The 27,497-nt window shown below is 45.3% G+C and overlaps 1 protein-coding gene and 1 long non-coding RNA gene across 3 annotated transcripts; one reads left to right on the top strand and one right to left on the bottom strand.

Annotated features, from left to right (window-relative positions):
- The first annotated feature begins 1,553 nt into the window (after positions 1–1,553).
- LOC135240721 (ubiquitin-conjugating enzyme E2 E3-like) lies at positions 1,554–26,089 on the top strand. Its single transcript, XM_064310606.1, has 5 exons — positions 1,554–2,968; positions 3,835–3,885; positions 18,988–19,120; positions 24,564–24,711; positions 25,493–26,089. Exons 1-5 carry the CDS (start codon positions 2,772–2,774, stop codon positions 25,588–25,590), a joined length of 627 nt encoding a protein of 208 aa, XP_064166676.1. The 5' UTR covers positions 1,554–2,771; the 3' UTR covers positions 25,591–26,089.
- A 154-nt stretch (positions 26,090–26,243) lies between these two features.
- LOC135240722 (uncharacterized) lies at positions 26,244–26,817 on the bottom strand. 2 transcript variants are annotated; one of them, XR_010325754.1, is made up of 3 exons: positions 26,557–26,817; positions 26,429–26,472; positions 26,244–26,309 (listed from the first exon to the last, which is right to left on the bottom strand). It is a non-coding gene; the product is annotated as an uncharacterized LOC135240722 (long non-coding RNA). The 2 variants fall into 2 exon arrangements; XR_010325755.1 differs by having other exon boundaries at positions 26,449–26,472.
- Between the last annotated feature and the right edge of the window lie 680 nt (positions 26,818–27,497).

Raw genomic sequence — 27,497 nt, 5'->3', positions numbered from 1 at the left:
TGGTCCTAAAGTACCGGAAGATTAGTGCAAATTAGCCATGACGTTTGCGCTCGGTCCATCTGTCATATGATTTCCTTCTGTAACCCATACTAGCACCGAAATAGCCTACATTATTTTCAATAACCGACCAAGCCAGGAGGGGTTATTCACTATAATCAACGGGTTGCCGAAAATGACTTATTGGTTAGTTGTTTTATTGGAGTCTAATATACTCTTTAACACATTCCATACAGCGATAACACCTCTACTTGTAAAAAATTTGCGTTTCAATTACTCGGTCAATTCATTAGGTTATCGCAAAATGACAAAGATTGAAGAACTTGATTGCGTGAATAAAGTAATTCGAGGGTACAGCCACTGTGCTTTCTTGGTTCTGCGTTGCTAGTGCCCCTCCGAAGTGCGAATCATGCTCCATAAGCTGTCCATAGTCTTCCTGTCTTTGCGTGGAATTGAAAAACTGGGTAAATTTGGTATAAATACACCAGTCTGAAAAGCGAGGGAAGATACTGATTAACGTTATTTTACCCGGATAAAAAGTGCGGAAGGTGATTTCCAGTTTGCTTGTACTGTATCACCAATGTTAATTATGCAGAACTACCGCACACCTCACATAACTGTATCAAACGTTTTGAGTCAATTACAACGGGCTAACAAAGAAAATCCTTAAGAAAATATTCAGCAACCAGTATTAATAACCGAATTAATCCGTTTGAATGTTTTGGTAGCCTACGTAATATGCTGTCCCAGCACGAATGCTTAGCATTTTATAAAACGAATACTAAAGCAAGAAAAGAACAGAAGAGCACACGTTATAATTCCAAGACGTTGACAGGCTATAACCAAAAGTAGGCTACTGCGCCGCATAACATACAAGTTTGATTTGAAGTTATTATGAAAATAAATTGGTTTGCCGCTGCATATTTTCAAACATGGCGGGTAATGGCGGAAAATAAATACAACACAAATGCTACGAGTACTCGACCAATCAGAAATGTTCAGCGCTGCAAGCTCCACCCAAAAGGTTCCTGTACTTTCGGAAAGTACTACCCCCCGAGCAGGAACGTTTTGGGGGGTAAAACAAAGCCCCCAGAACTAAATTTAGACCCTAGTTCCTGCGGTGGAAACGCACTGAGTTCCTCAAAAGGTTCCTAGTTCCGGGGTATAGTTCCTGCGGTGGAAACGCGGCTATTGTTGGCGTGCCCCAGGTGCCAACTGACTGACGTCACACAGGCAACACTGGTTGGATCCGGTTGGATCTATGGGAAGTGAGGTCCAAAACTGCACCTGCAATTACCGTTTCTCGCCATTGGTACCGCCATAGAGAACGAAACGGAAATCTTCGAGATTGTAACTTTAAGCCATGAGTCCAAGACTGTACAGCGCCATCTGGTGAACCCAAGCCGCAACAGCAGTGCCTTTCTCCTTCCGAATCTCCAATGATAACAGCACGGCCGGAGCCTGTCGTCGTCCCGGCTCTATATCCACGGGATTTTCAGATCTTCTAACCGACCAAGATCAGGACAGGAACGTGCTAAAGGTAAAGAAGAAGCTTTCGTGATCTGGAAGAGTCCGGGGTAGCGCGAGAAACCTATCTTTTGGTAGTGTTTTTAGTGGCCGTCGCTAAAGAGGGAGCTAGAAACTGACTTCACGCATCAGTTCCTACACCAAGCTGATACTGTAGCACTTCTTACTTGAACAAACCTCTTCGTTCTACAAAGGGTTTGGAGCGAGGTCTACAGTCTCTACTTTGTTTCCAAAACGCAGAAGATTAGTTTGATCTTATTCGTCGGTGGAATTATGTTATTTCCGCAAAGGAGCGAAATATAGCTACATGTAGGCTATTTATTTTGCTTGCTATCCCCCTCGCTGCGAAAAGGTGCAATTATGCTTTCCCTGCAGCTCTTGTCTCACCAATATTCCGCTGCTGTTAGCGACGTGGCGATATAAAACAACGGTGTATTTTAGTGTCATTCAACAACACCGTTTTAAACGAGCGCTTTTAGTGGGAAGAACTCGTTTTACTGTAGTCTATCTGCTAAACTTGTAACTGTTACAGCACATAACTAACAGAAAGCTTCTAATAGGGAATTAGTTAGCCATCGAACCGTGTCCCCCACAGGCGCAAATAATTGAATTGCTGTCAAATAATCTGATACACGGCGGCTGTGTTTCGGAATGTTTACAAGCATTGAGTGTTTGAGTCAAATAATTGAAATGCTGACATTGTGTTTTGAAAACACATTTGAGATCAGCGTTTGGCAAGCGCCCTTGTCCTTCAGAATTCAAACAATTAATTAAGAAGCAAGCATGCCCAAATAGTTTTTTTTTTTAATTTTAATTAATATATCGTTGGTGCAGTTCCTTCGAACCACGTGCTGATTTTTGTAGTTTTGCGCACGATTCAAACCAGCCAACACACACCGTCGCTCACTATAACGTGAGCTAATAAATAATGAAGTTCATGAGTGCATTCTTGGTTTATTTATTTAGACTGCCGTTTGTAATACCAAAGGTTAGCCTGTCTGGTATGGTCAAATTTAGACAACCCGAAAAGTTGCTAAGTAACTAATTGAACAAATAATTGCGAAGCAAATGATTACATTGCCGGACGTTAGATTTTGCTCAACGTCCAACAGGCCTGGATAGATGTAGGCATATAGATTACGAAGTCGGTTCCATAAATACATCGCCTACAATCAGGGTCCAAGGGTCCGACGAATTTTGAGTAGAACTTCAGAACTTGTTGTTTATTGTTGTCCAAGGGGGGGGAAATGTCCAGTGACAGACAACGATCAGACGACGAAAGTCCGAGCACCAGTAGCGGCAGCTCGGATGCAGACCAGAGAGATCTACCAGTACCCGAACCTGAAGAACAGGAGGAGCGGAAACAGCCCACACCTTCGCTGCAGAAGAAAAATACCAAATTATCCAGCAAAACAACCGCTAAATTGTCTACCAGTGCTAAAAGGTACTAAATCATTTACCTCTTAATTCTCTCTACCTTCTGCTAATTTAATTTTACGGTTACATGGAGGTTAATTCGATATCATTCGAATAGGAATTAAAGAAAAACCAGTTCCAGATCGAACACAGTCATTATTCAGTTTCTTGCTAAATGATTTGCTGAGGTGTACATAATCATGTTTAGTGTTTTTGCGGGGGGGCGGCATGTCTTTGGTAAAATAATCAGGTGCCGTGTGTGCGCGCGCAGGAATACATTTTTAATGGTTAAATGCGCTTATACTGAACAATTATCGTTTATAGTGAACCACAGTAGAATTTTTGGAACATGCACCCAAAAAATGCTTTCCCCAACATATTACGTCGCCACAGATGGAGAGGGACCTCTCTGTAAAACCAATCAAACGTGTCTCCATTTAAAGAATAAAACGGGCAGGCTATATCCGATTTAAACAGTCTGTCCCTGCACGCAGTTTATCTCTCTGTAGTAACTGAATCAGAGCTCCGCACTGAAACCCTGTCGGATATGCCCGTGCTGCCCCCTCCCTCTCTTACTCATTTGCATATTAGATTTACAGGGGAATCCTTTATGGTATAAGTGATTGAAACGGGAGATTAGAGGCAGGACGGCTGTTCGTGAGGGGGAACTTTAGGGCGGTTCGGTCAGTGCGGTGGTGAAAAGAGGAGACAGCAGAGGCTTAAAGTTTTCAAGTTCTTGGGTTCGGGGTATACCTCTGGAGAACAAAAGCAGAAACGGCCATGTTAGCTGTGTTGAGGGGGGAGGCCGCCAACCTTGTATTTAACGCTGCGTTGGTAGAGGGCAGTGTGATCCCTCGCCGACCCAAACTCTGCGTTTTCCTCGCTTTCCCGCAGAATCCAGAAGGAGCTCGCGGAAATCACACTGGACCCCCCTCCTAACTGCAGGTATGTGAACAGTCTGCTGCCCCTTCTCGACTGATGCCACCGCTTGTCTGATGATCTCACACCGACCGCTGCAAAGGGATATTTATTTTTCATGTGTAGGCTACTGCAATATTGTGTTTATATCCGGCTCAATGGTATGCAGGTTAATACTCTTGGTTAGCTTCAAAACTACTTAAAAGTGGTGTGCTTTTTTGGAAAGGGAAAAAGTCTCTTGTAGTGTCATTTGTTAAATTTTCAGTTGAAATTGTTGCTTATAATTTTTTACATCATCGCTTCGTGGACAAGTGTGTAGATGGCAGATTGGGAAACAATTGTCTCTTGTACTGTCATTGTTAGATAATTAAGTAAAAGTGGAAATCAAAAAATATTGGCATGTTAGGCTATCTTCAAATGACTGGTGTTCAGTGTTGATTTTTGTGCTTGTTTGAATAGCCAGTGATTATATTTCTGCTATAATTTGACATTGTGTAAAGGAGTTGACCTGTTGCTATTGGCGTTTGTCAATATAAGAATTAATGTATATCTCCATTTTAAGACATCAGCTATTTTATGCGTTCACCTTAGTTTTAGGACTTTGACATCTCAGCTCCATGCTGTATGACTGAAATCCTACTATTTCCATATGACAGTGTTTTATAGGGATTTTAATCATTATGTAGAGGCTCTTTTAACGTTTGAACTAGTGGCTTAGTGTTTATTTTTGAATTTCTCACTGAATGCTTTGGCGGAATATATTTTTGTTTAAGCTTTAGTATGGTTTTGCATAAAAGGACATGTTTTGTGCATCTCACACACTTTGTCAATAAGCTTGTGAATGAGGTTTCTTTCATGGGTGATCACTTTGACCCCAGAAGTGGACTGTACAGGTATTTATAATGTGGATTAATTTATAAAACAGAGACATTTGCTCATCGTTTGCTTTTCATAGCCAAAGGTTTCATTTGGGAGGCTTGAATGCGTAGTTTTCTAGTTAGTGGCTCTGCTTAATTATGTCCTGGAAAGAAAAATCCTGGCGGGTTTTGAGCGCGAAACACTTGTCCGGCAGTGGCAGCTGGCAGACAGGTCTTTCCTGTGTCTGTGTGTCTCTCACATGCACACGGGAGGAAAAAAGGCCACCTGATGCGCCTGTGTTTCATTCACAAAAATGACTGCTGGAAGTGGTTCTGAGGGAAGACTTTGGTGTATGAGAGCGCTTCCTGTTCTCTGGTTCCTTTATGCCGGATCACTCAGGAAGAGGCTTAGAGCTGATTGGCTGTGCTCAGATCAGCTGGGCTCAGTGCCAGCTTCACAGGTAATCTTCGCCATATTAGGGGCTCCCTTGGAGCGGTGCTGAGTGGCTGAGCCCACAGCCCGTGTTGTGGTTAGTTAATGTTGCCGTGTGTAAATCATGAGCATTTTGGGTGGTTCGTGTGCAGCCGCAGAGTGCGTGAGTCACAGAGTGTGTGAGTCACAGTGTGTGCGGAGTGCGTGAGTCACAGAGTGTGCGGAGTGTGTGAGTCACAGAGTGCGTGAGTCACAGAGTGTGCGGAGTGTGTGAGTCACAGAGTGCGTGAGTCAGTGTGTGCGGAGTGCGTGAGTCGCTGCGTGTGCGGAGTGCGTGAGTCACAGAGTGCGTGAGTCGCAGCGTGTGCGGAGTGTGTGAGTCACAGAGTGCGTGAGTCACAGAGTGTGCGGAGTGCGTGAGTCACAGAGTGTGTGGAGTGTGTGAGTCACAGAGTGCGTGAGTCACAGAGTGTGCGGAGTGCGTGAGTCACAGAGTGTGCGGAGTGCGTGAGTCGTAGCGTGTGCGGAGTGCGTGAGTCACAGAGTGCGTGAGTCACAGTGTGCGGAGTGCGTGAGTCGCAGCGTGTGCGGAGTGCGTGAGTCGCAGCTGTGCGTGTGTGTGAGTCACAGAGTGCGTGAGTCACAGTGTGCGGAGTGCGTGAGTCGAGCGTGTGCGGAGTGCGTGAGTCGCAGCGTGTGCGGAGTGCGTGAGTCGCAGGTGCGGAGAGTGAGGGTGCGTGAGTCGCAGTGTGTGCGGAGTGTGTGAGTCACAGAGTGTGTGAGTCGCAGCGTGTGCGGAGTGCGTGAGTCGCAGCGTGTGCGGAGTGCGTGAGTCGCAGCGTGTGCGGAGTGCGTGAGTCGCAGCGTGTGCGGAGTGCGTGAGTCACAGAGTGTGCGGAGTGCGTGAGTCACAGAGTGTGCGGAGTGCGTGAGTCGCAGCGTGTGCGGAGTGCATGAGTCGCAGCGCGTGCGGAGTGCGTGAGTCGCAGCGTGTGCAGAGTGTGTGAGTCACAGAGTGCGTGAGTCACAGTGTGCGGAGTGCGTGAGTCGTAGCGTGTGCGGAGTGCGTGAGTCGCAGCGTGTTCGGAGTGCGTGAGTCACAGAGTGCGTGAGTTACAGAGTGTGCGGAGTGCGTGAGTCGCAGCGTGTGCGGAGTGCGTGAGTCGCAGCGTGTGCGGAGTGCGTGAGTCGCAGCGTGTGCAGAGTGCGTGAGTCGCAGTGTGTGCGGAGTGTGTGAGTCACAGAGTGTGTGAGTCGCAGCGTGTGCGGAGTGCGTGAGTCTCAGAGTGTGCGGAGTGCGTGAGTCGCAGCGTGTGCGGTGCGTGGTGCGCGTGCGAGTGCGAGTCGCGTGTGCGGAGTGCGTGAGTCAAGAGTGTGCGGGTGCGTGGTCACAGGTGCGGTCTGTCGCAGGCTGGAGTGCATGAGTCGCAGCGCGTGCGGAGTGCGTGAGTCGCAGCGTGTGCGGAGTGTGTGAGCTCTCCACTACTGCCTTCTGGTTCACAGGCTGCACTGGTCTTCAAGCAGGACTTGGATCATTTTGATTGCCATTTTTGTTTCACAATTTTTCCTCAAGATTTTGTCTGCCCAATTTGTCCACCTCGTAAACACAATCAACAGCTGTAACGGATGTCCTTTTGGACCTGACCACCTGTCAATAGATTTCCTTTATTCTGTCACCTCTTATTTTCTGTCAGCTGCTCGGCTGTATTCTCTGGGGCTCTGAGTCCTCATGTGGCACTGATACGGCATTGCAGGTTCACCTGGGGCCACCACCCCGTATTAGCAGTCGTATTGCTACGGCCCTGGAACGAGCGCTAGGGGTCCTTGAAAGGGGGTGACGGGCAAGCCTGAACAAAAAACCGCTGCCTCGTCTCACCTAGTGAAAGTCCAGCTTCAAACCAATTCTCCCCTCCCCCCTCTACAGACCCCTCAGAGTGCAGAAAGCCTTTTCCTGTCCGTAAAGCAGGCTGCGGTGAACGCATGCGCTGTGCCCCTCTGCCGGTTTCTCCCGTTTTCCTGCCCCTTTCCCCTCTGACCTCTTGGCTGTATCGGCCGCAGGCCACACTTCACCCCATGTTGGTGCAGGAAATCGGGGCAAATTTAAAATCATGTTCCCTCTCAGACAAGTAAAGTGCATCTCTGCCTTTCTTCAGTGACTGCACCTTTCTGATGGTCTTTTCAGCAAGACGTCCGTCCGTTTGTAACATCTACTGCATGTCTGTCGGGGCAGAAAGATTTACCTCCTGTTCAACAGTCACTCTGGAGAAGGTTTTTCGTTTATACAGTTATTCATTCAAAGAAATCTGTTTGAAATACAGATGGAGGTGTGCAGGAGCCTGTGTGGGAATTTAGCTGTAACTCGGCAAACCAACCCTTGAGGAAATGTGTGACATGAAATAGAACCTGCATGTGCTGAGGCAGGGTATGCTGCAATGCAGCTAGCACGCTCTGAAATGGAACTAGCAAGCACTGAAATGCAGCTAGCATGTGCTGAAATGTAACTAGCAAGCACTGAAATGCAGCTAGCAGGCACTGAAATACAACTAGCAGGTACTGAAATGCTGCTAGCACGCACTAAAATGCAGCTAGCATGCGCTGAAATGCAACTAGCAAGCACTGAAATGCAGTTAGCACGCACTGAAATGCTGCTAGCACGCACTAAAATGCAGCTAGCATGCGCTAAAATGCAACTAGCAAGCACTTAAATGCAGCTAGCACACACTGAAATGCAACTAGCAGGCACTGAAATGCTGCGGGAACCTATCGAAATACAGGTTAACATGCACTGAAATGCAGCTAACAAGCACTGAAAAACACAGGCAGATTACAGTGATAGTGACCTAGATTATATTGTGTGTACTCAGCTGGTGTGCCCTCACCATTTCACACCAGCTGCATTTCAGTGTGTGCTATACGCATAGTCCTGTATGGTTTAGTGTGTGCTATATGCATAGTCCTGTCCGGTTCAGTGTGTGCTATACGCATAGTCCTGTCAGATTCAGTTCAGTGTGTGCTATACGCATAGTTATATTTGGCTGTGCAGTGTGGTGCTTTATCAGTATTTGGCTGTGCAGTGTGGTGCTGTGTCAGTATCTGGCTGTGCAGTGTGGTGCGTTGTTAGTATTTGGCTGTGCAGTGTGGTGCTTTGTTAGTATTTGGCTGTGCAGTGTAGTGCTGTATCACTATCTGGCTGTGTAGTGTGGTGCTTTGTTAGTATTTGGCTGTGCAGTGTGGTGCTGTATCACTATCTGGCTGTGTAGTGTGGTGCTTTGTTAGTATTTGGCTGTGCAGTGTGGTGCTGTATCACTATCTGGCTGTGGAGTGTGGTGCTGTATTAGTATTTGGCTGTGCAGTGTTAGTATTTGTCTGTGCAGCATGGTGCTGTATCAGTATTTGGCTGTGCAGTGTGGTGCTGTGTTAGTATTTGGCTGTGCAGTGTGGTGCTGTATTAGTATTTGGTTGTGCAGTGTGGTGTTGTATTAGTATTTGGCTGTGCAGTGTGGTGCTGTGTTAGTATTTGGCTGTGCAGTGTGGGCTGTATCAGTATTTGGCTGTGGAGTGTGGTGCTGTATTAGTATTTGGTTGTGCAGTGTGGTGCTGTATTAGTATTTGGCTGTGCAGTGTGGTGCTGTGTTAGTATTTGGCTGTGCAGTGTGGGGCCTTATCAGTATTTGGCTGTGCAGTGTGGTGCTGTATTAGTATTTGGCTGTGCAGTGTGGTGCTGTGTTAGTATTTGGCTGTGCAGTGTGGGGCTGTATCAGTATTTGGCTGTGCAGTGTGGTGCTGTATTAGTATTTGGCTGTGCAGTGTGGTGCTGTATCAGTATTTGGCTGTGGCAGTTGTGGTGTGCAGTGTGTTATAGTATTTGGCTGTGCAGTGTGGTGCTGTATCAGTATTTGGCTGTGCAGTGTGGTGCTGTATTAGTATTTGGCTGTGCAGTGTGGTGCTGTATTAGTATTCGGCTGTGCAGTGTGGTGCTGTATCAGTGTTTGGCTGTGCAGTGTGGTGCTCTATTAGTATTTGGCTGTGCAGTGTGGTGCTGTATCAGAACTCCTCAGTCTGCATAGTCTCGACTCCTCAGTGTGCATATGCTCTGCTGCAGCAGCGTTGTTTCTTATCATTGACCTGCGTGTACGTTCCTTTCAGTATGCAAGAGCCAGCCTTGGATTGGCAATTTGCATTCTCCTTGATGCTTATTCTGTGTTTCCATAAGTTTGCATCATTGGATAAGTAGATTATCTATTTTCATGTGGCAGTTTCCATGACTCAAAAGCAACTGTTCTTTCACACGTGTCTTAGATGTAGGCCAAACCATTCGGGCCTGTCTTCAGTCTCTGGATGATAGCTCCACAGTGAGACAGGATGCAGAACTATCTCAATATCAGTGGCTTCCTGGCCAGACCCCCGAGTGCTCGCTCGTTAACTGCAGCCTTTTGGGAGGGCGTTACATCGCCGATGGCTGTGTAATGATGGGTGAAATGGAGATGAGGCCCCTGTGCTGCTGCTCAGATTAGCAGTACTCACCATGTTAATCATGCAGAGAAGAGACTGCAACCAGATATGAGGCCTTCACCCTGTCCGGCTGTGTGTGTGTGTGTGTGTGTGTGTTTCTCACTGTAGGTATGAGGCCTTCACCCTGTCCGGCTGCCACTGTGTGTGTGTGTGTTTCTCACTGTAGCTATGAGGCCTTCACCTGTCCGGCTGCCACTGTGTGTGTGTGTGTGTGTGTGTTTCTCACAGTAGCTATGAGGCCTTCACCCTGTCCGGCTGTGTGTGTGTGTGTTTCTCACTGTAGCTATGAGGTCTTCACCCTGTCCAGCTGCCACTGTGTGTGTGTGTGTTTTTTTGACAGTATCTATGAGGCCTTCCGAATGTGTGTGTTTCGCACTGTAGCTATGATGTCTTCACCCTGTTCCACTGCCAGTGTGTTTCTTACAGTAGCTATGGCCCTGTTTACACCTGGCATTAAATTGCGTCTTGGGTGATCCAATCACAAGTGGACAGCGCTAACTACAGGTGTGAACGCACCCAAGACGCGTTGAGGACGCATTGAGATCCGATCACTCAGACCACATTCGTAGGTGGTCTGGGTCACATATGGCCACATTCTTTTAGCAGTGTGAACACGAATGCATCCTGGGCCACATTGAAGGACCGCCTAGTCAACTGACGTCCTCTGCCTAAGTGGAAGTACATGGCGGGAGAAATGTCCCTTTTGAGCCTGAGCGGTCATATATTGTCTTGGACAATCCGTTTGTGAAATATACCTGCATTAGTGACGCCTGGGTACCTTCCAAAACAGCTGTGCGTAATACCACATGTGTTGTTTATGGCGTTGTCGTCCTTTTTAGTACAGTCTGGCTTGATTGACAATTCATTTATTCAGTAGGTGAGAGTATTAGTATTAGTACACGCCAAGGAATAGACCCAGTCTGTTTTTGTTTTGATTTTGCCCGCGCCAAGGTCTTTGCAAACTACTACTTCTTTTCATTTCCGGCAGACTAGGCACAGGTAGTGCATTGCTGCCATAGACTGTATAAAAATATACCGGTTGTTTTTTTAGCTCCTGCCGGTTAAAAACAACAACGCATTTGATCTTTGCAAATGGAAATGAGTGTTTATTTGCATATTGAGTGGGGAAGTGAGATCCGATCACAAGTGGTCACTTGAGACACGTGGAGTAGGGCTGGGCAATATATCAATATTATATCGATATCGTGATATGAGACTACATATCATCTGGGATTTTGTATATTGTAATATCGTGATATGGCATAAGTCTTTTCCTGGTTTTAAAGGCAGCATTACAGTAAAGTGATGTAATTTTCTGAACTTACCTGACTGTTCTAGCTGTTCTATTATTTGCCTTTACCCACTTAGTTATTACATAGGCATTACTGATGATTATTTATCAAAAATCTCATTGTGTAATTTTGTGAAAGCACCAATAGCCATCCCCACAATATCATCACAATATCGATATTGAGGTATTCGGTCAAAAATATTGTGATATTTGGTTTTGTCCGTATCGCCCAGCTCTAATGTGGAGACGCATTCTAATGCCAGGTGTGAACTGGCATCCGTCTCCACTCAATCTGGACACAATCTGGATATATCCGGATACAAAGTACAGGTGTGAACAGGGCCTATGGTGCCTTCACCCTCCCCGACTACGTGTGTTTCTCACTGTAGCTATGATGTCTTCACCCTGTTCGACTGGCAGTGTGTGTGTGTGTGTGTACTGCCTGTGTGTGTGTGTGTGTGTGTGTGTGTACTGCCAGTGTGTGGTTTCCACCAGTGTATTGCAAGCCCGGCGGCCCACTGGGCATAAGTTGACTACCCGCCGGGCCTAAGCATCGGGGAATTTTTTTAAAATGTATTTTTAAGATGTATTTTAAACTGCAGTTACAGTGGGGCGGCTCGATTGGAAAGCTCCTCAGCGTCATCTGTTGGTTAAAATGTGAAAGCATTATAGGAAAACAGTAGATCAGAGATTAGTGTTCTTTACTCTCATTGTGCATAGAGTGATGTTCAGCACTTGAAGCTTTCAACTATCAGAAGCTAACGTTACCTAGCAAGCCACCATTTCTTATTTAGTAGGCTAACTAACCTCGTTTACAAACTGCGTTATCACTTCATCTCATCGGTAAGTACATTCTTTTTATATTAACTTAAGCAGTGTGTAGGTAACGTTAAACTAATAACATGAATGTAACGTTCGATACATTGTAACATTACATGACTTATTAATCGCCATCGAAATAACGACTTCACTTGTTTATTAATAACGTTAGCTTGTTGACATTGATGTGCACGACAACGTGGTCATTTAGCTAACTTAGCTAGCTAGCCAAACAGTCAGTAACACAGATACATAGATATATTGTTGTTGTTGAAATGTGCCCAGCATTCCAAGGCTGTACATTGTTGTAAGATTCAGTAGCCAATCAGTAGGCAGTGTTGTACATATCCAAACCACTGCAAAGAGAGCAAACTTTTTTTGTCAGTGACATTTCCTTCTGACATCTACGACGGCATTCGCAACCACAACATTTATTTTGCCTTTTTGTATAGATATTTCCATGGATAAAATCACATTTATTATTATTATTTATTGGAAAAAAACATTTACTCCATATCCAGGGAGATAGCCAACTACTTGCACGTTACATGACATGTGTAGCCATTTAGTAATACGATTGCATTTCAGGCTAGAAAATAACCTGTTAATCCAGAGAAATTGCTGAGTTGTCTTTATCGCAACAGAATGTATCAAGGCTGGCAGCCAGGATCAAATTTGTTGTGACAGCTGCCGTCCAAAACAAACACCTGAGAGAGGCTGCCTGCGTGAGTGCCTCCCCCAAGGCGTTACGTCATTGTTTTGCAATGCGCAGCTGTCGTAAAAACATGCTGGCTGCGACAAGCGGAATCGATAAGCTCGGAGGCATACGATTACAATGAATAGGACAACTTGGAACCGGTTCTCAATTCCCATCCCCATTTAAATGAGCCCAGCATTCCAAGGCTTGTTGTAAGATTCAGTAGCCAATCAGGACTTGAATACAAGTTTGTTGTAGAGTGCAAAAACTTTGATATTATTTATTTTAATTTAATTTAATTTCTTTTGTTGTTGTTGAAAACACAGCATTCCAAGACTGTACATTGTTGTCAGATTCTTTGTAAGACTCTGCTATGCTGTAAATAGTTGTTGATTTTTTTAAATGTGTGTTGAATAAATGACTTATTTATAACAATATTCACATTACGTAGTCATATTTTCAAATCTCCAGTCAGCTTTTAGCACTGACTTAATGTAGCGCCCTATGGAATCTGTGTTATTTTTTAAATTCTCAATCTCACGATTCCGTCTGTGATTCTGTTATCACAGAAACTATAGGGCCCTACCTTAATCCTGCCATCAGTCTGTCGCTGGCCCCGTCAAAAAAGACACTTGGCTGCCGGCCCCCGGCCCCCGTCAAAAGATACTTGCCACCGGGCCTAACAACTTTTCTGGGGGAAACCCTGCAGTGTGTGTGTGTTTCTCACAGTAGCTATGAGGCCTTCACCCTGTCCGACTGCCTGTGTGTGTGTGTATGTGTGTGTGTGTGTGTGTGTGCATGTGTTTCTCACAGTAGCTATGAGGCCCTCACCCTGTACGACTACCTGTGTGTGTGTGTGTACTGCCAGTGTGTGTGTGTGTGTGTGTTTCTCACTGTAGCTATGATGCCTGCACCCTGTTCGACTGCCAGTGTGCATGTGTGTTTCTCACAGTAGCGTTGGTGGACCGGATTTCTCAAACCTGGGCTTGAAAGAGAGGGATTATTTAGTATATGTGCAAGTTAATAAATGCAAAAATAATTTCACAGAGGGAGGATACAAGGTCGTCTGAGGTCGAGAGGCAAGGCTTTGAAGATTACATGTTCATTTAGCAACTTACTCACTTCGACAAAGGTGTCAGTATTAATCCATCATGATTGGATCTAGTCCCGGAGGGTCAGTCCTTAGAGACAAGGTGTGAGGGCTCTTTAACCAATCACTGACCAGCAGATGCCATGGTCCCCCAGGACTGCGGTCTGACAACCCTGGCATAAATAGCTTCTCTAGTTTGTGTGCGGTGTGTCACTTTGAGACCTGTAGTTTTTTTCTGCTGGAGGAAGTGCAGGAAGAAGCATTTGGCTTGGATGCAGAACTGGGTCTTCATTTGATTAAGTGGGAGTGGCTCAGTGGTGTCAGGAATGGTACTGTGAGGGACGGTGCCTGTGTAGTAAGGAAAATAGTTAATTGTGCTTTGTTTTTTTAGGCAGTGACTACTGCTCTTCAGCTGGAAAATGCAGTACTAAAAATGTTTTATTGAATTCCTTTCTGTGTGCCATTCAAACTTGCATAGGAATTTGAAATTCTGACCTCAGCACAATATTCATATCACAAGCAGTGCGATGTTACATTACAGGTATTTAGCAGACGCTCTTATCCAGAGTGACTTACACAGCTTTTTACATAGCATTTACATTGCATCTATTTATAGCTGGATATATACTGAAGCAATGCAAGTTAAGTACCTTGCTCAAGGGTACAACACCTGTGTCCTACCTGTGACCTTTAGGTTACAAGACCAGCTCCTTACCAATTATACTACACTGCTGCCCCGATGTGACTGTGAAGCATACTGTGAAGCATAATTTCTTCTTAAAAATGTCAGAAAGAAATGCATTTAATTTGAACTTTATCTTGCCTGCCCATTTCTGGGGTGTATAGAGTCTGTAAATTGCCCCCGGAAAATGGACTCTTAACAAGCTCTGTGTCTAGGGCCCATTAGTGGATAAAGACAGTGCATCTGGTGTTATTGTGCATTGAGAGGCCCTGTAGAGAGAGCACAGGGGCCTGTAGAAAGAGCACAGGATAGAGAGAGCACAGGGGCCTGTAGAGAGAGCACACCACGTACACACACACACACAGGCAGGCATACCACATACTCACACACACACATGCATGCAGACACACCACATACTCACACACACACATGCAGGCACGCCACTCACACACATACTTCGGTAATTTTAGAGACACAGATAGCTTATCTGTCTTGTGGTGCCTTATCCTTACGATGCAAATGGTTTATTAGGTGAGCATTACAATGGCCTCTGTGCCTCCTTGGTTATTCTGCTTTTTGGTATTCTGATTTACAGTGATGTTCTCTGCTTTTGAACATCACTCGGTGTATGAGTACACGGTGTATGAGTAAGTGTATAATTCGTCCAGGTGCGTAGAACTGCCGAAATCCGTCCTGCTAGAGTTGCATAAGTATCTGCGTTCATTTACTAATTAAATACCGGTTAGATTTTAAACTTTCCCCTGTGTGGCAACCGTTCTTTGTTTTTAGGTTGTGTTAGGTTTCTTTGTTTTTAGGTTGTGTTAGGCTTCTATCTACCACTTTGATTCTTAGAATTGATAGATTGCGATTATTGCACTGTTACAGACTGTGAACCTGTGTAATCAGCGCGTTATTCGACTCAGGTTTTCAGTTGCTAATTAGGTACACTCGGAGCGACGCTTTATTAGTCCTGCTAACTCGCAGTTTAGGTAGTAAGTGTATAATTCGTCCAGGTGCGTAGAACTGCCGAAATCCGTCCTGCTAGAGTTGCATAAGTATCTGCGTTCATTTACTAATTACATACCGGTTAGATTTTAAACTTTCCCCTGTGTGGAAACTGGTCTTTGTTTTTAGGTTGTGTTAGGTTTCTTTGTTTTTAGGTTGTGTTAGGCTTCTATCTACCACTTTGATTCTTAGAATTGATAGATTGCGATTATTGCACTCCTAGTTTATGAGCCAGCTCCCCATTCCAGTCTGTGCTCTCCCCCTCAGAAGGCGCTTCCAGCGACGTGGCCCCCCTCGACAACGGATCCCCTCTAACCTCTGCTACCCCCCGCTGACCCCCTGTGAGAACTTCACGGTCACAGGGGGGCTATGGAACTGCCAGTCTGCTACGCGCAAGGCAGACTTCATCTCCGCCTATGCCTCCCTCCTATCCCTGCAGTTCCTTGCCCTCACAGAGACCTGGATCACACCAGACAACTCTGCCACTCCTGCTGCCCTCTCATCCTCCTACTCCTTCTCCCACACCCCCCGGCGATCTGGCCGTGGTGGTGGTACTGGTCTACTGATCTCCCCCACCTGGAAATTCTCTGTTCTCCCCCTCCCTGACCTGTCTATATCCACTTTTGAATTCCATTCTGTCTCTATCACCTACCCTGCTAACCTCTATATTATTGTTATTTATCGTCCCCCGGGGTCCCTGGGAAGCTTCCTGGATGAGCTAGACACCTTGCTCAGCTCCTTCCCTAAGGACGGCACCCCGCTGATCCTCCTGGGAGATTTTAACATCCACCTAGAGGCCTCCCAGTCTGCTGCCTTCCTACCACTACTCCACTCCTTCGACCTCTCCCTACAACACTCTCCCCCAACCCACAAGGCAGGCAGACTTCTAGACCTGATCTTCCCGAGGACCTGCTCCAGCTCCAATCTTACGGTTACCCCCCTGCACACGTCTGATCATCACTTCATCTCCTTCTCCCTCCCCCTCTCTCCACATCCTCCCTCTCCTCCTCCCATCCCCACTGTCACTGTCCGCCGTAACCTCCGCTCCCTATCACCCTCTTCTCTTGCTCCCAGAGTGACTGCTTCCCTCCCCACTCTTCAATCATTTTCCAAGCTCCCCACTAACTCTGCATCCTCCACCCTAACTTCATCTCTCTCCTCAGCACTCGACTCCCTATGCCCCTTCGTCCCTAGGCCAGCACGTTCATCCCCTCCCAGTCCATGGATGTCTGACATCCTACGCACCTCCAGGGCCAGCCTCCGCGCTGCTGAGAGGAAGTGGGCCAAATCCAGGGACCCATCTGACCTCTCAGCCTATCAGTCTCTCCTGACAGTTTTCTTCTGCTGTCACTGCCGCTAAGGCGAAATTCTACCAAACTAAAATTCATAACTCTATTTCTAACCCTCGTCAACTTTTCTCTATTTTCTCTTCTCTCCTCAGCGTGCCACCTCCTCCACCCCAGTCTTCCTTCACTGCAGATGACTTTGCAGCATTCTTTGACGAAAAGATTGCAGACATCCGCAGCTCCTTTGCGCCCTGCGCCCTCTGCGCCCTCCGCCCCCTGTTTCTCCACATTTTCTCTCCTCTCAGACTCTGAAGTTTCCCAGCTTCTGCTCACCCACCGCCCTACCACCTGCGCCCTCGACCCTATCCCCTCATCTCTCCTCCAGGCAATCACACCTGACATCCTCCCTTTTGTCACCTCCCTCGTGAACTCCTCCCTATCTTCTGGATGTTTCCCCTCATCCTTCAAGAAGGCCCACATCACCCCGCTGCTGAAGAAACCCACACTAGATCCTTCAGTCATTCAGAACTACCGCCCGGTATCTCTCCTCCCTTTCCTATCCAAAACACTTGAACGTGCTGCATCTAACCAACTCTCTGCTTTCTTCTCTCACAACAACCTGCTTGATCCCCACCAGTCTGGCTTCAGGCCTGGCCACTCGACCGAGACTGCACTCCTCTCGGTCAGTGAGTCACTCCATGCCGCACGAGCAGCCTCCCTCTCCTCTGTCCTGATTCTTCTAGACCTCTCCGCTGCATTTGACACTGTGGAGCACTCTATCCTCCTGTCCTCCCTGGCAGCAACAGGGATCTGCGGCACAGTCCTTGACTGGATTGAGTCTTACCTCTCTGACCGTTCCTTCCAGGTTGCCTGGGCGGGTAAGGTATCACCACCCTGTCCTCTCGCCACCGGTGTTCCCCAGGGCTCAGTCCTCGGTCCCCTTCTCCTTGTACACCAGATCCCTTGGCTCTGTAATATCTGCCCATGGCTTGTCCTATCACTCCTATGCCGACGACACGCAACTCTTTCTCTCCTTCTCCCCATCGGACACACAGGTCTCTGCCCGCATCTCCGCTTGCCTGAGGGACATACAGAGCTGGATGGACAATCACCACCTGAAGCTCAACCCGGGAAAGACGGAGCTAATCTTTATTCCTGCTCTATCCTCTCCCCTCCTCGACTTTTCCATTTCCCTAGGGGACACCTTAGTGACATCTTCACCCTGTGCCAAGAATCTCGGAGTGGTGATGGACAACAGGCTGTCCTTCTCCAAGAACATCGCAGCAGTAAGCCGGGCATGCAGATTTTTCCTGTATAACATCCGCAGAATCCGCCCCTTTCTCACCACCTACTCAACCCAGCTCCTGGTCCAAGCAATGGTTCTATCCCGCCTGGACTACTGCAACTCTCTTCTGGCTGAACTACCGGCATCTGCCACCAGACCCCTGCAACTCATCCAGAATGCTGCGGCTCGTCTGGTCTTCAACCTCCCCAGACACTCCCACGTCACTCCCCTGCTCACTACCCTCCACTGGCTGCCTGTTATAGCTCGCATCAAATTTAAAACATTGGTCCTAGCATACCAGGCAGTCAAGGGATCAGCCCCAGCATACCTCCACAAGATATTCAAACCCTACATGCCAGCCAGATCCCTCCGTTCTGCTACCTCAGGACGCCTAGCACCTCCCCCTCTTCGCACCTGCACTTCCAGAACACGTCTCCTGTCTGTTCTGGCCCCACGATGGTGGAATGACCTCCCTGTGGAGGTCAGAACAGCTGAGACACTGACCCATTTCAAACGACGACTGAAGACTCACCTCTTCAGGCTGCACCTCTCCCCATCCCTCCCTACCCCCCTGTAAATGACTGTAAGCTTAGGCAGCTGTTTCGTAGGTGACTTAGGTGCATTAACTGTCTTAACTACTGCTTGTATTTTTTCCATAGACTGCGTTGTTGCCGTTCTCGTTGTTAGTGTTAATCAGTTTAACCTTCAGGGTCCAAGTTGAACTATGCGGTTGTTCCCTGCACTTGGACCGGTACTTCTCTCTAGGGGTTTCGTCATACTTGTTCCTGGTTATGGTTATACACTTTGTTGTACGTCGCTCTGGATAAGAGCGTCTGCCAAATGCCTGTAATGTAATGTAATGAGTGCCTGCTAAGTGATTGAGTGTTGATTGGTAGTCGGGTAAATGTCACAATCGTGGGTGTGATGTTCTCTCATTTAGGGCTGCAGCGTAGTATAGCGGATAGAGAAATAGGCTTGTAAGAGGTTGCAGGTTTGATTCCCAGACAGGACACAGTTGCAGCACCATTCAGTCAGGTACTTAATCTAAACTGCTTCAGGACAGATTGGTGAGGCTTTTCTTGTAAATGTAATGTGATCTTTTCTGAGTGCTGTCTGCAGCATGTGGGAAAGCATGCCTCCCTGTTAATGACCCCTCTTTTTTAACTCTGCAGTGCTGGGCCTAAAGGAGACAACATATATGAATGGAGGTCTACCATCTTAGGCCCCCCTGGATCTGTGTATGAAGGGGGGGTCTTTTTCCTGGATATAACCTTTTCCTCAGACTACCCCTTCAAACCACCAAAGGTAGGGCTGCCCCCCCCCCCCCAATATTACTGTGCACCCCTTACAGAAATGGATATATGCTGTAGAGCCCGACCGATATATCGGACGGCCGATATATCGGGTCGATATTTGCATTTTTGTACCATATCTGTATCGGTAGTCAAGGACGACTTGTGGCCGATATGTAGAAATATGTATATTTTTTTTTATTTTTTTTTATTTTTATTTTTGAACACTGACACATGGGCGCTCCTAGCACTCCATCTAGTGTTTCTCGCTGCCCACAACATCAACAAGGCTCATGCGACCTGGAATTATTTTCTGAGTGTTCATATATAATATATAATAATAATAATAATGTTAAATATTCTTTATTAAAGTTATTTGTTTATGAAAGCAGCCTTCTGAGTATCTTTGCATTGTCATATCGGTGCAAAATTGGTGCACAATCCACATAGAAAAGGTCTTTATTAATTCCAGCTCAAAAATTCACTATATCAGCCACCATATTGGTAATCGGTGAATTTTTCCCCTCTAAAATTGGTATCGGTATCAGTCTCAAAAATCCCATATCGGTCGGGCTCTAATATGCTGCAGTATATTCAAAAATGTGCCTTTTGGAATATATATATATATATATATATATATATATATAAGGTATTTTTTAATAGAAAATTTAAGTATTTGAAATATAGTGTCATATTTAAGTAAAATGCCACTATTGAAAACCTGCTCTTTTAATAAATTATGTGAATGTTATGGGTTTAATCCGATGGTTACTATCAGTGGATTTATGCTTCATGAACATTATGGCTTATACAAATATGGTGGCCTGCTCTTGAAGTGTATGGCGCAGCAGTTAGCATTAGCAGTGGAAGAATAGGCCCTGCATTGCTGGAGATATGTGGCAGTAATTACATTCGGAGATGAGACCCAGTTCACATAACCAGGCTGCAGAACACGGGCAAGTCTCGGCTCGATAGAAAAATGGTCTTGTAATCAGATTGCAGGGTGTTTTTGCTAGCATGATGATATACTATGGATAACAGTGATATAAGAGGTACAACTCCATCCCCATATGTTAATTCTGCTTTTATTTCGCCATTTTTGTCCCACCCAGTTATTCTGACTTAGTTTTCTAAAGCACTGCCAGTGCTGGTTCACTGCCATATCAAGCCAAGAAAGAATTCAGCTTTTCTGTGGTTTGATATCGAGGACAGCCTGCAGTCTGCTCCTGTGGACCTTACCTAAAATGTCCGGTAAATGTTTGTGATAGTGAAGTAATGAAGACCAGTTTGGTGACTGTGTCCCACACCAGCGTGCCACCCCTGGGAGGGAGATGCGGCAGTTCGGTGTGTGCACCGTTAGTTGTGGCATGGAGAGAGAGAGAGAGAGAACGCCCACACCGAAACAAAATCAAATAAACGCCTTCTCCCTTCCCCTCACAGGTTCTGGGAAATGTTCGCCATTTCCTTGACTAAATTGTTTCTAATCCTCTGATTACCTACAGACTAGATAGTTAAACACCTAACATTTATCTAACATTTACCTTTTGCTAATTTCCATTTATGTTCCCTCATTCTACTAGCAGAACTCAACCTGCAGAATCTGTTGTAGTTCACTTTGTTGATCCCCTTTATGAATTTAAATGCCTCAATCAAATCACCCCTAAGTCTCATTTTACTAAATTTGAAGAGATAAGGCAATCTCATAGCTTTCATCTGTCAGTCAATCAATCAAACAAACTTTATTTATAAAGCACATTTCCAACAGTGGGTGCAACTCAATGTGCTGTACATAAAAAGACAGATAAAAACAGGGTGATTGAAGGATATAAAAAAACATTTAAGACCTAAGGACAAAACTAAAATCAAGATAAAAATTAAGGTAAACGGCAGCAGTAGAGAAAGTGGTGCAACAACAAACACAGCAGACAAACAAGGTCGGATAAATAACAGAGCAAATAGTTTAAAATAAATAAAAACATTTTTAAAAAATGTATAAAAACAGCAGTAGTACAAATAAAAATAAAAGTATAAAAAGTAAATCGGGGAGGATAAGAACCAGGCTAAAACCAGGTAAAACCAGGTAAAAAGGCATGCTAATAGAAATTAAAAAATGAAAAGAAATAACAACAATAATAATAATACTAGTAATAATAATAATCATAATAATCATCAAATTATTATTATTATTTCATACCAGGAATCAATTTGGCTGCTCTTCTTTGAACCTTTTCCAGAGCCTTTATATCTTTCTTGTAGTATGGTCCCCTGAACTGCACACGATACTCCAAGTGTGGTCTAACGTGTTTTTATAAGATACTTCCTTAGATTTTTTATTCAATACTTTTGTCTTTATACGCCAGCATCGTGTTGGCCTTTTTTTTTTGCTGCTACAGCACAGTGCCTAGAACCTGAAAGGCTTTGATCAACCATTACTCCCAAGTCTTTTTCAAATTGAGCACATTCCGATTTTGTTCCTCCCATAAAGTCATCCTAGCTAATCTTTTTATTTCCCACATGCAAAACATTTGCATTTGGCTATATTAAATTTCATTTGTCAGGTTTTCACCCACTTCTGGATTTTATTAAAATTTTCTTGGATTACTTTAGTAGATTCCAAAATATTAGCTAGGTCTCCCAGTTTTGTATCCTCTGCAAATTTGACTGTACTTGCACTTTCTATGTCCCTGTCAAGGTCGTTGATATAAATCAGGAAGAGCAGTGGTCCCAGCACCGATCCTTGTGGGACTCCACTTCCCACAGTTCTGTGCTCCGATAATACCTCTCCTACTACTACTCTTTGTGTTTTACCCCGTAGCCAGTTATGAATCCACTCTGAAATATGTCCTCTTATTCTTATTCTGTCTTAATTTTGCTAACAAGTCTCTCCTTATCAAATGCCTTTTGGAAATGTGAGTATATAATATTATAAGCCTAGTTATAATCAAAATACTTGGTAGCTTTTTCAAAGAATACCAGAAGGTTTGTCAGGCATGACCTTCCCAAAGACTGGGGTAATTAAGAGCAGTCAGGTAAATGACTAGGGTAATTAAATAATTAAGGTCACATGTCTCAGAACAGCTCTCGTCCCACACGCTACTCTTTTCTCCCCATTTTGTAATATCGTGGTGAGCCCCTGGAGTTGGAGTGGAGTGCTGTTTCACCTGTTTCCTCAAGGAGCTGCTCACATGATTTTTCCCCCACGGACCTGCTGGTGCACACACTGGTGCACACTGGCATGTGGCGCACACACTGGCACACACTGGCACACATACTGGCACACACTGGTGCACACACTGGTACACACTGGCACACACTGGTGCACACACACTGGCGCACACACACTGGCACATACTGGTGCACACACACTGGCACATACTGGTGCACACACACTGGCACACACACTGGCACATACTGGCACACTGCCACACATGCATCTGGTGCACACACTAACTGGTGCACACACACTGGCGCACATACTGGCACACTAGCACATACTGGTGTACACACTGGTGTACACTGGCACACACTGGCATACATGGATGCACACTATGGTACACACACTGGCATACACTGGTGTACACACTGGTGTACACTGGCACATACTGGCACATTAGCACATACTGGTGTACACACTGGTGTACACTGGCACACACACTGGCATACACTGGCACACTAGCACATACTGGTGTAAATACTGGTGTACACTGGCGCACACACTGGCATACACTGGCGCACTAGCACATACTGGTGTACACACTGGCATACACTGGCGCACACTGGTACACACAGTGGTACACTAGCACATACTGGTGCACACACTGGCACACAGTGGTACACTAGCACATACTGGTGCACACACTGGTGTACACACTGGCATACACTGGTACACACTGGCATACACGGGTACACACACTGGTACACACTGACACACTAGCACACACTGGTAAACACATTGGCACACTAGATTATGCTGGTGCACACACTAGCACATGCTGGTACACACACTGGCACACATACTGCCACATGCTGGTGCACACACTGGCACACACTAGCTTATGCTAGACCGACTGTGGAACTGTGCCTGTTCCCATGCAGAACACAGACATCTCAGTGCTGTGAAAATAAAATTAGTTTCATGGCTCTAGTTTGGTTTAGCGCTTTAGTGGTGCTGTACGCTCACCGTTGTGGGAATGCCGTTTGCACGACAGCCAGGTTTGGCTCAGTTTGGCACTTAACTGGTGGATGCACTTGTGTTCTTTCTCATGTGAGTTTCTCTGGTTAGAGAACCTCTCTAAATGAATGTAATGTCAGTGTTATCCGGTAAGCTCATGTTGTTCCAGTAATCACATCCTTGTGCTGCACAGTGTTATTTTGGTTGTTGGTTTGCACAGTCAGGTGAGGGTTGGAACTCCCAACTTCTGTAGAGCTTTGACTTTAGATAAAACATGAGGTCAATGGCTCTTTTACCAAACCCAAAACTATACTGCAGTTACAGCACCAGGTCATTGGCTCTTTTACCAAATCCAAAACTATACTGCAGTTACAGCACCAGGTCATTGGCTCTTTTACCAGACCCAAAACTAAACTGCAGTTACAGCACCAGGTCATTGGCTCTTTTACCAAACCCAAAACTAAACTGCAGTTACAGCACCAGGTCATTGGCTCTTTTACCAAACCCAAAACTATACTGCAGTTACAGCACCAGGTCATTGGCTCTTTTACCAGACCCAAAACTAAACTGCAGTTACAGCACCAGGTCATTGGCTCTTTTACCAAATCCAAAACTATACTGCAGTTACAGCACCAGGTCATTGGCTCTTTTACCAAACCCAAAACTAAACTGCAGTTACAGCACCAGGTCATTGGCTCTTTTATCAGACCCAAAACTAAACTGCAGTTACAGCACCAGGTCATTGGCTCTTTTACCAGACCCTAGCCCACACATGGTTCCACTGCACTTTGCCCTGTACTTGTTGTGTTATGTTCTGTTAGTTACGCAGTCAATCGCCGTTATCATGGGGCACAGTATAGCTTTGTAGTTCAGGATAAGGGATGTTTAGAAGTTTAGACAAGCTGGCTCACCACCAGAATTACAAACAGACTTTTAAACACAGTACTGACCCTACTGTTCAAAGATTCGTCAAGGATTTATAAAGATTATGGAAGAAAAATCCCCAAAGGCAGCTCTGTAAATCTGCCTGGAAGTCTCAGGAAATCGTGACTTTTCCTTGCTGAGTATTTAAGGTTGTACTGTATTTAAACGCATCACTAAATGGGTTGGAAACCTGTGAAAGGAAGCATTTGTATTTTCTGGTCTTTTTTTTCCTAGGAACTCGTGTGTATTTTTCTAGTTCTTCTAAAAGCCAGCAGCTAAGCATTCAGAATCCTGTAAATGTTTTTGATTGGTTAATATGAACATGTAATCATCCACCCCCCCCCCCCTTCTGTCCAACCAGGTGACATTCCGCACAAGGATCTATCACTGCAATATTAACAGCCAGGGCGTGATATGCCTGGACATTCTTAAGGACAACTGGAGCCCCGCCCTCACCATCTCCAAGGTCCTTCTGTCCATCTGCTCCCTCCTCACAGACTGCAACCCTGGTGAGTGAGTGAGTCAGTTATTCACTCAGTCAGTCAGTCATTGAGTCACTCAGTCCGCCAGTAATACAGTCAGTCAGTCAGTCAGTCATTCAGTCAGCCAACCAGTCACTCAGTCAGTCACTCAGTTGGTCAGCCAGTCAATCAGTCACTCACTCACTCAATCAGCCGGTGGGATGTTGTTTAATGGAACCGTGTCCATGTGCCTTGTGTTGGGATGGTGTCTGATGGAAGCATGTCCATGTTCCTTGTGTTGGGATGGTGTCTGATGGAAGCATGTCCATGTTCCTTGTGTTGCGATGGTGTCTGATGGAAGCATGTCCATTTGCCTTGTGTTGGGATGGTGTCTAATGGAGCATGCCCATGTGCCTTGTGTTGGGATGGTGTCTAATGGAGCATGCCCATGTGCCTTGTGTTGGGATGGTGTCTAATGGAGCATGTCCATGTGTCTTGTGTTGGGATGGTGTCTGATGGAACCATGTCCATTTGCCATGTGTTGGGATGGTGTCTAATGGAGCATGTCCATGTGCCTTGTGTTGGGATGGTGTCTAATGGAGCATGTCCATGTGCCTTGTGTTGGGATGGTGTCTAATGGAGCATGTCCACGTGCCTTGTGTTGGGATGGTGTCTGATGGAGCATGTCCATGTGCCTTGTGTTGGGATGGTGTCTAATGGAGCATGTCCACGTGCCTTGTGTTGGGATGGTGTCTGATGGAGCATGTCCATGTGCCTTGTGTTGGGATAGTGTCTGATACGTGCTCTCTCCCGTCTTGTATGTGTTCAGCGGATCCCTTGGTGGGCAGCATAGCCACGCAGTACTTGACCAACAGAGCGGAACATGACAGGATAGCGCGGCAGTGGACCAAGAGATACGCCACATAGACCTCCGACACCTCGCCCTTCCCTCGACCACAGGGAACTTTACAGCGTGCAACAGCTCTTTATAGCCTTTACAATACGGACTTGTGTGTACATGTCATACTGTTTCTGCCCTGTGCTTTTACCCTCCGAAGACTTGGAGCAGAGGCCCTCTACAGGTAAAAGCTACAGGGGCAGACATTTTTAGATGTAGATTTAGTCATGTATAAATGCCTACTCGCAAGTCTTTCTTCTTTGGGATATAAAAATGTATTTTGTGATGTAATAAGGACATTTCCTAAAGTCAACCAAATATTATGGTGCATTTTAGCCTAATCCATTATCTTTATGAATTTAAGAAAAAAAACAACAAAAAAGAACCTAGCTATAGGAAATATGTCGTTTATAGGAAAGCCAGCTCCATTTCCGGTTATGTGATTCATCCTGTTGGGAATGCAATTTGGCCTTCGTCAGTTTGTAATTAAGGCATGTAATTTACCCTTTTGTAGCCCAGAAGAATAAACCCCTCCTCCAAACACAATACACCCCTCCCCTAAACAATAAACTCCTCCCCCAAACACAATACACCCCTCCGCTAAACAATAAACTCCTCCCTTACACAATAAACTCTGCCCCTAAACACAATAAAATACTCCCACAAACATTATAAACTCCTCCCCCAAGCACAATAAACTCCTCAAACCTAAACACAATAAACTCCTCTCCCTAAACACAATACACCCCTCCGCTAAACAATAAACTCCTCCCTCACACAATAAACTCCCAAACAACCCTCCCAAAACAATAAACTCCTCTCCCTAAATCACAATAAACTCCTCTCCAAACACTAATAACAATAAACTCCTCCCTCACACAATAAACTCTGCCCCTAAACACAATAAACTCCTCCCCCAAATACAATAAACTCCTCTCCCTAAATACAATAAACTCCTCCCCCAAACACAATAAACTCCTCTCCCAAACACAAACTCCTCCCCCAAACACAATAAACTCCTCTCCCTAAACACAATAAACTCCTCAAAACTAAACACGATAAACTCTGCCCCTAAACACAATAAACTCCTCAACCCTAAACAAAATAAACTCTGCCCCTAAACACAAAAAACTCCTCTCCCTAAACACAATAAACTCCTCAACCCTAAACACAATAAACTCTGCCCCTAAACACAATAAATTCTTCCCCAAACACAGTAAACTTCTCCCCCAAACACAATAAACTCCTCAACCCTAAACACAATATACTCCTCCTCCAGGGTCAGGTGTGCTGTGTGCTGTCATGGATGATTGACATTCACAGCTGCCAAGCAAATACCTCTCAAATCTGGCCCAATTTGTTCTGGGTCGTTGTGAATAATGAGATTCACTGTGGTGCATCTGTGAGCAGTGTTTTTTTAGTGTTAAACTATGGATATTCTTATGAATGTCTACCTCTACTTACTATATTATCATCATTGTGATTATGATAATTATATTATGGAGCAGAATTGAATCTACTTTCTGGTCACTTTAAGCTTTATTGTAAGTTTTAAAATGTGGTCTCTGAACAGAAGCTTTCAGCATATTACAGCCACCATTTTACAATAAGGGTTACATTTAATGCAGTTTATTAATAGCCTCCAATGGGAAATGATATTGTGCAGTATAGCTACTGTGCTTTGGATCACCGGGGATTTCACCCTTTGGGGCATATTTTAACTGTTCACTGCTGTAAAAAGAAAATGAGAGAGATTGGTGCATTACTACTATTTACAGAAACTGTTGACTAACTGTGAAAGGGATGCTTCATTTTCTGTTCTTTAAATATTTTTTTCAGTTTTAGTGGATGTTCCCTTAGGCCCTGTTGTTGTGTGTGAAAAAGGCTGTTTAAAATATTCCTGATTGACCTGCCAGCTCCACAGTGGCAGGGAAAG

Source organism: Anguilla rostrata, chromosome 15 (assembly GCF_018555375.3).
Source record: "Anguilla rostrata isolate EN2019 chromosome 15, ASM1855537v3, whole genome shotgun sequence".
Lineage (NCBI taxonomy): Eukaryota > Metazoa > Chordata > Actinopteri > Anguilliformes > Anguillidae > Anguilla > Anguilla rostrata.
Note: the sequence above shows the minus strand (reverse complement) of the source record. Positions and strands in the feature narration are given on the sequence as shown.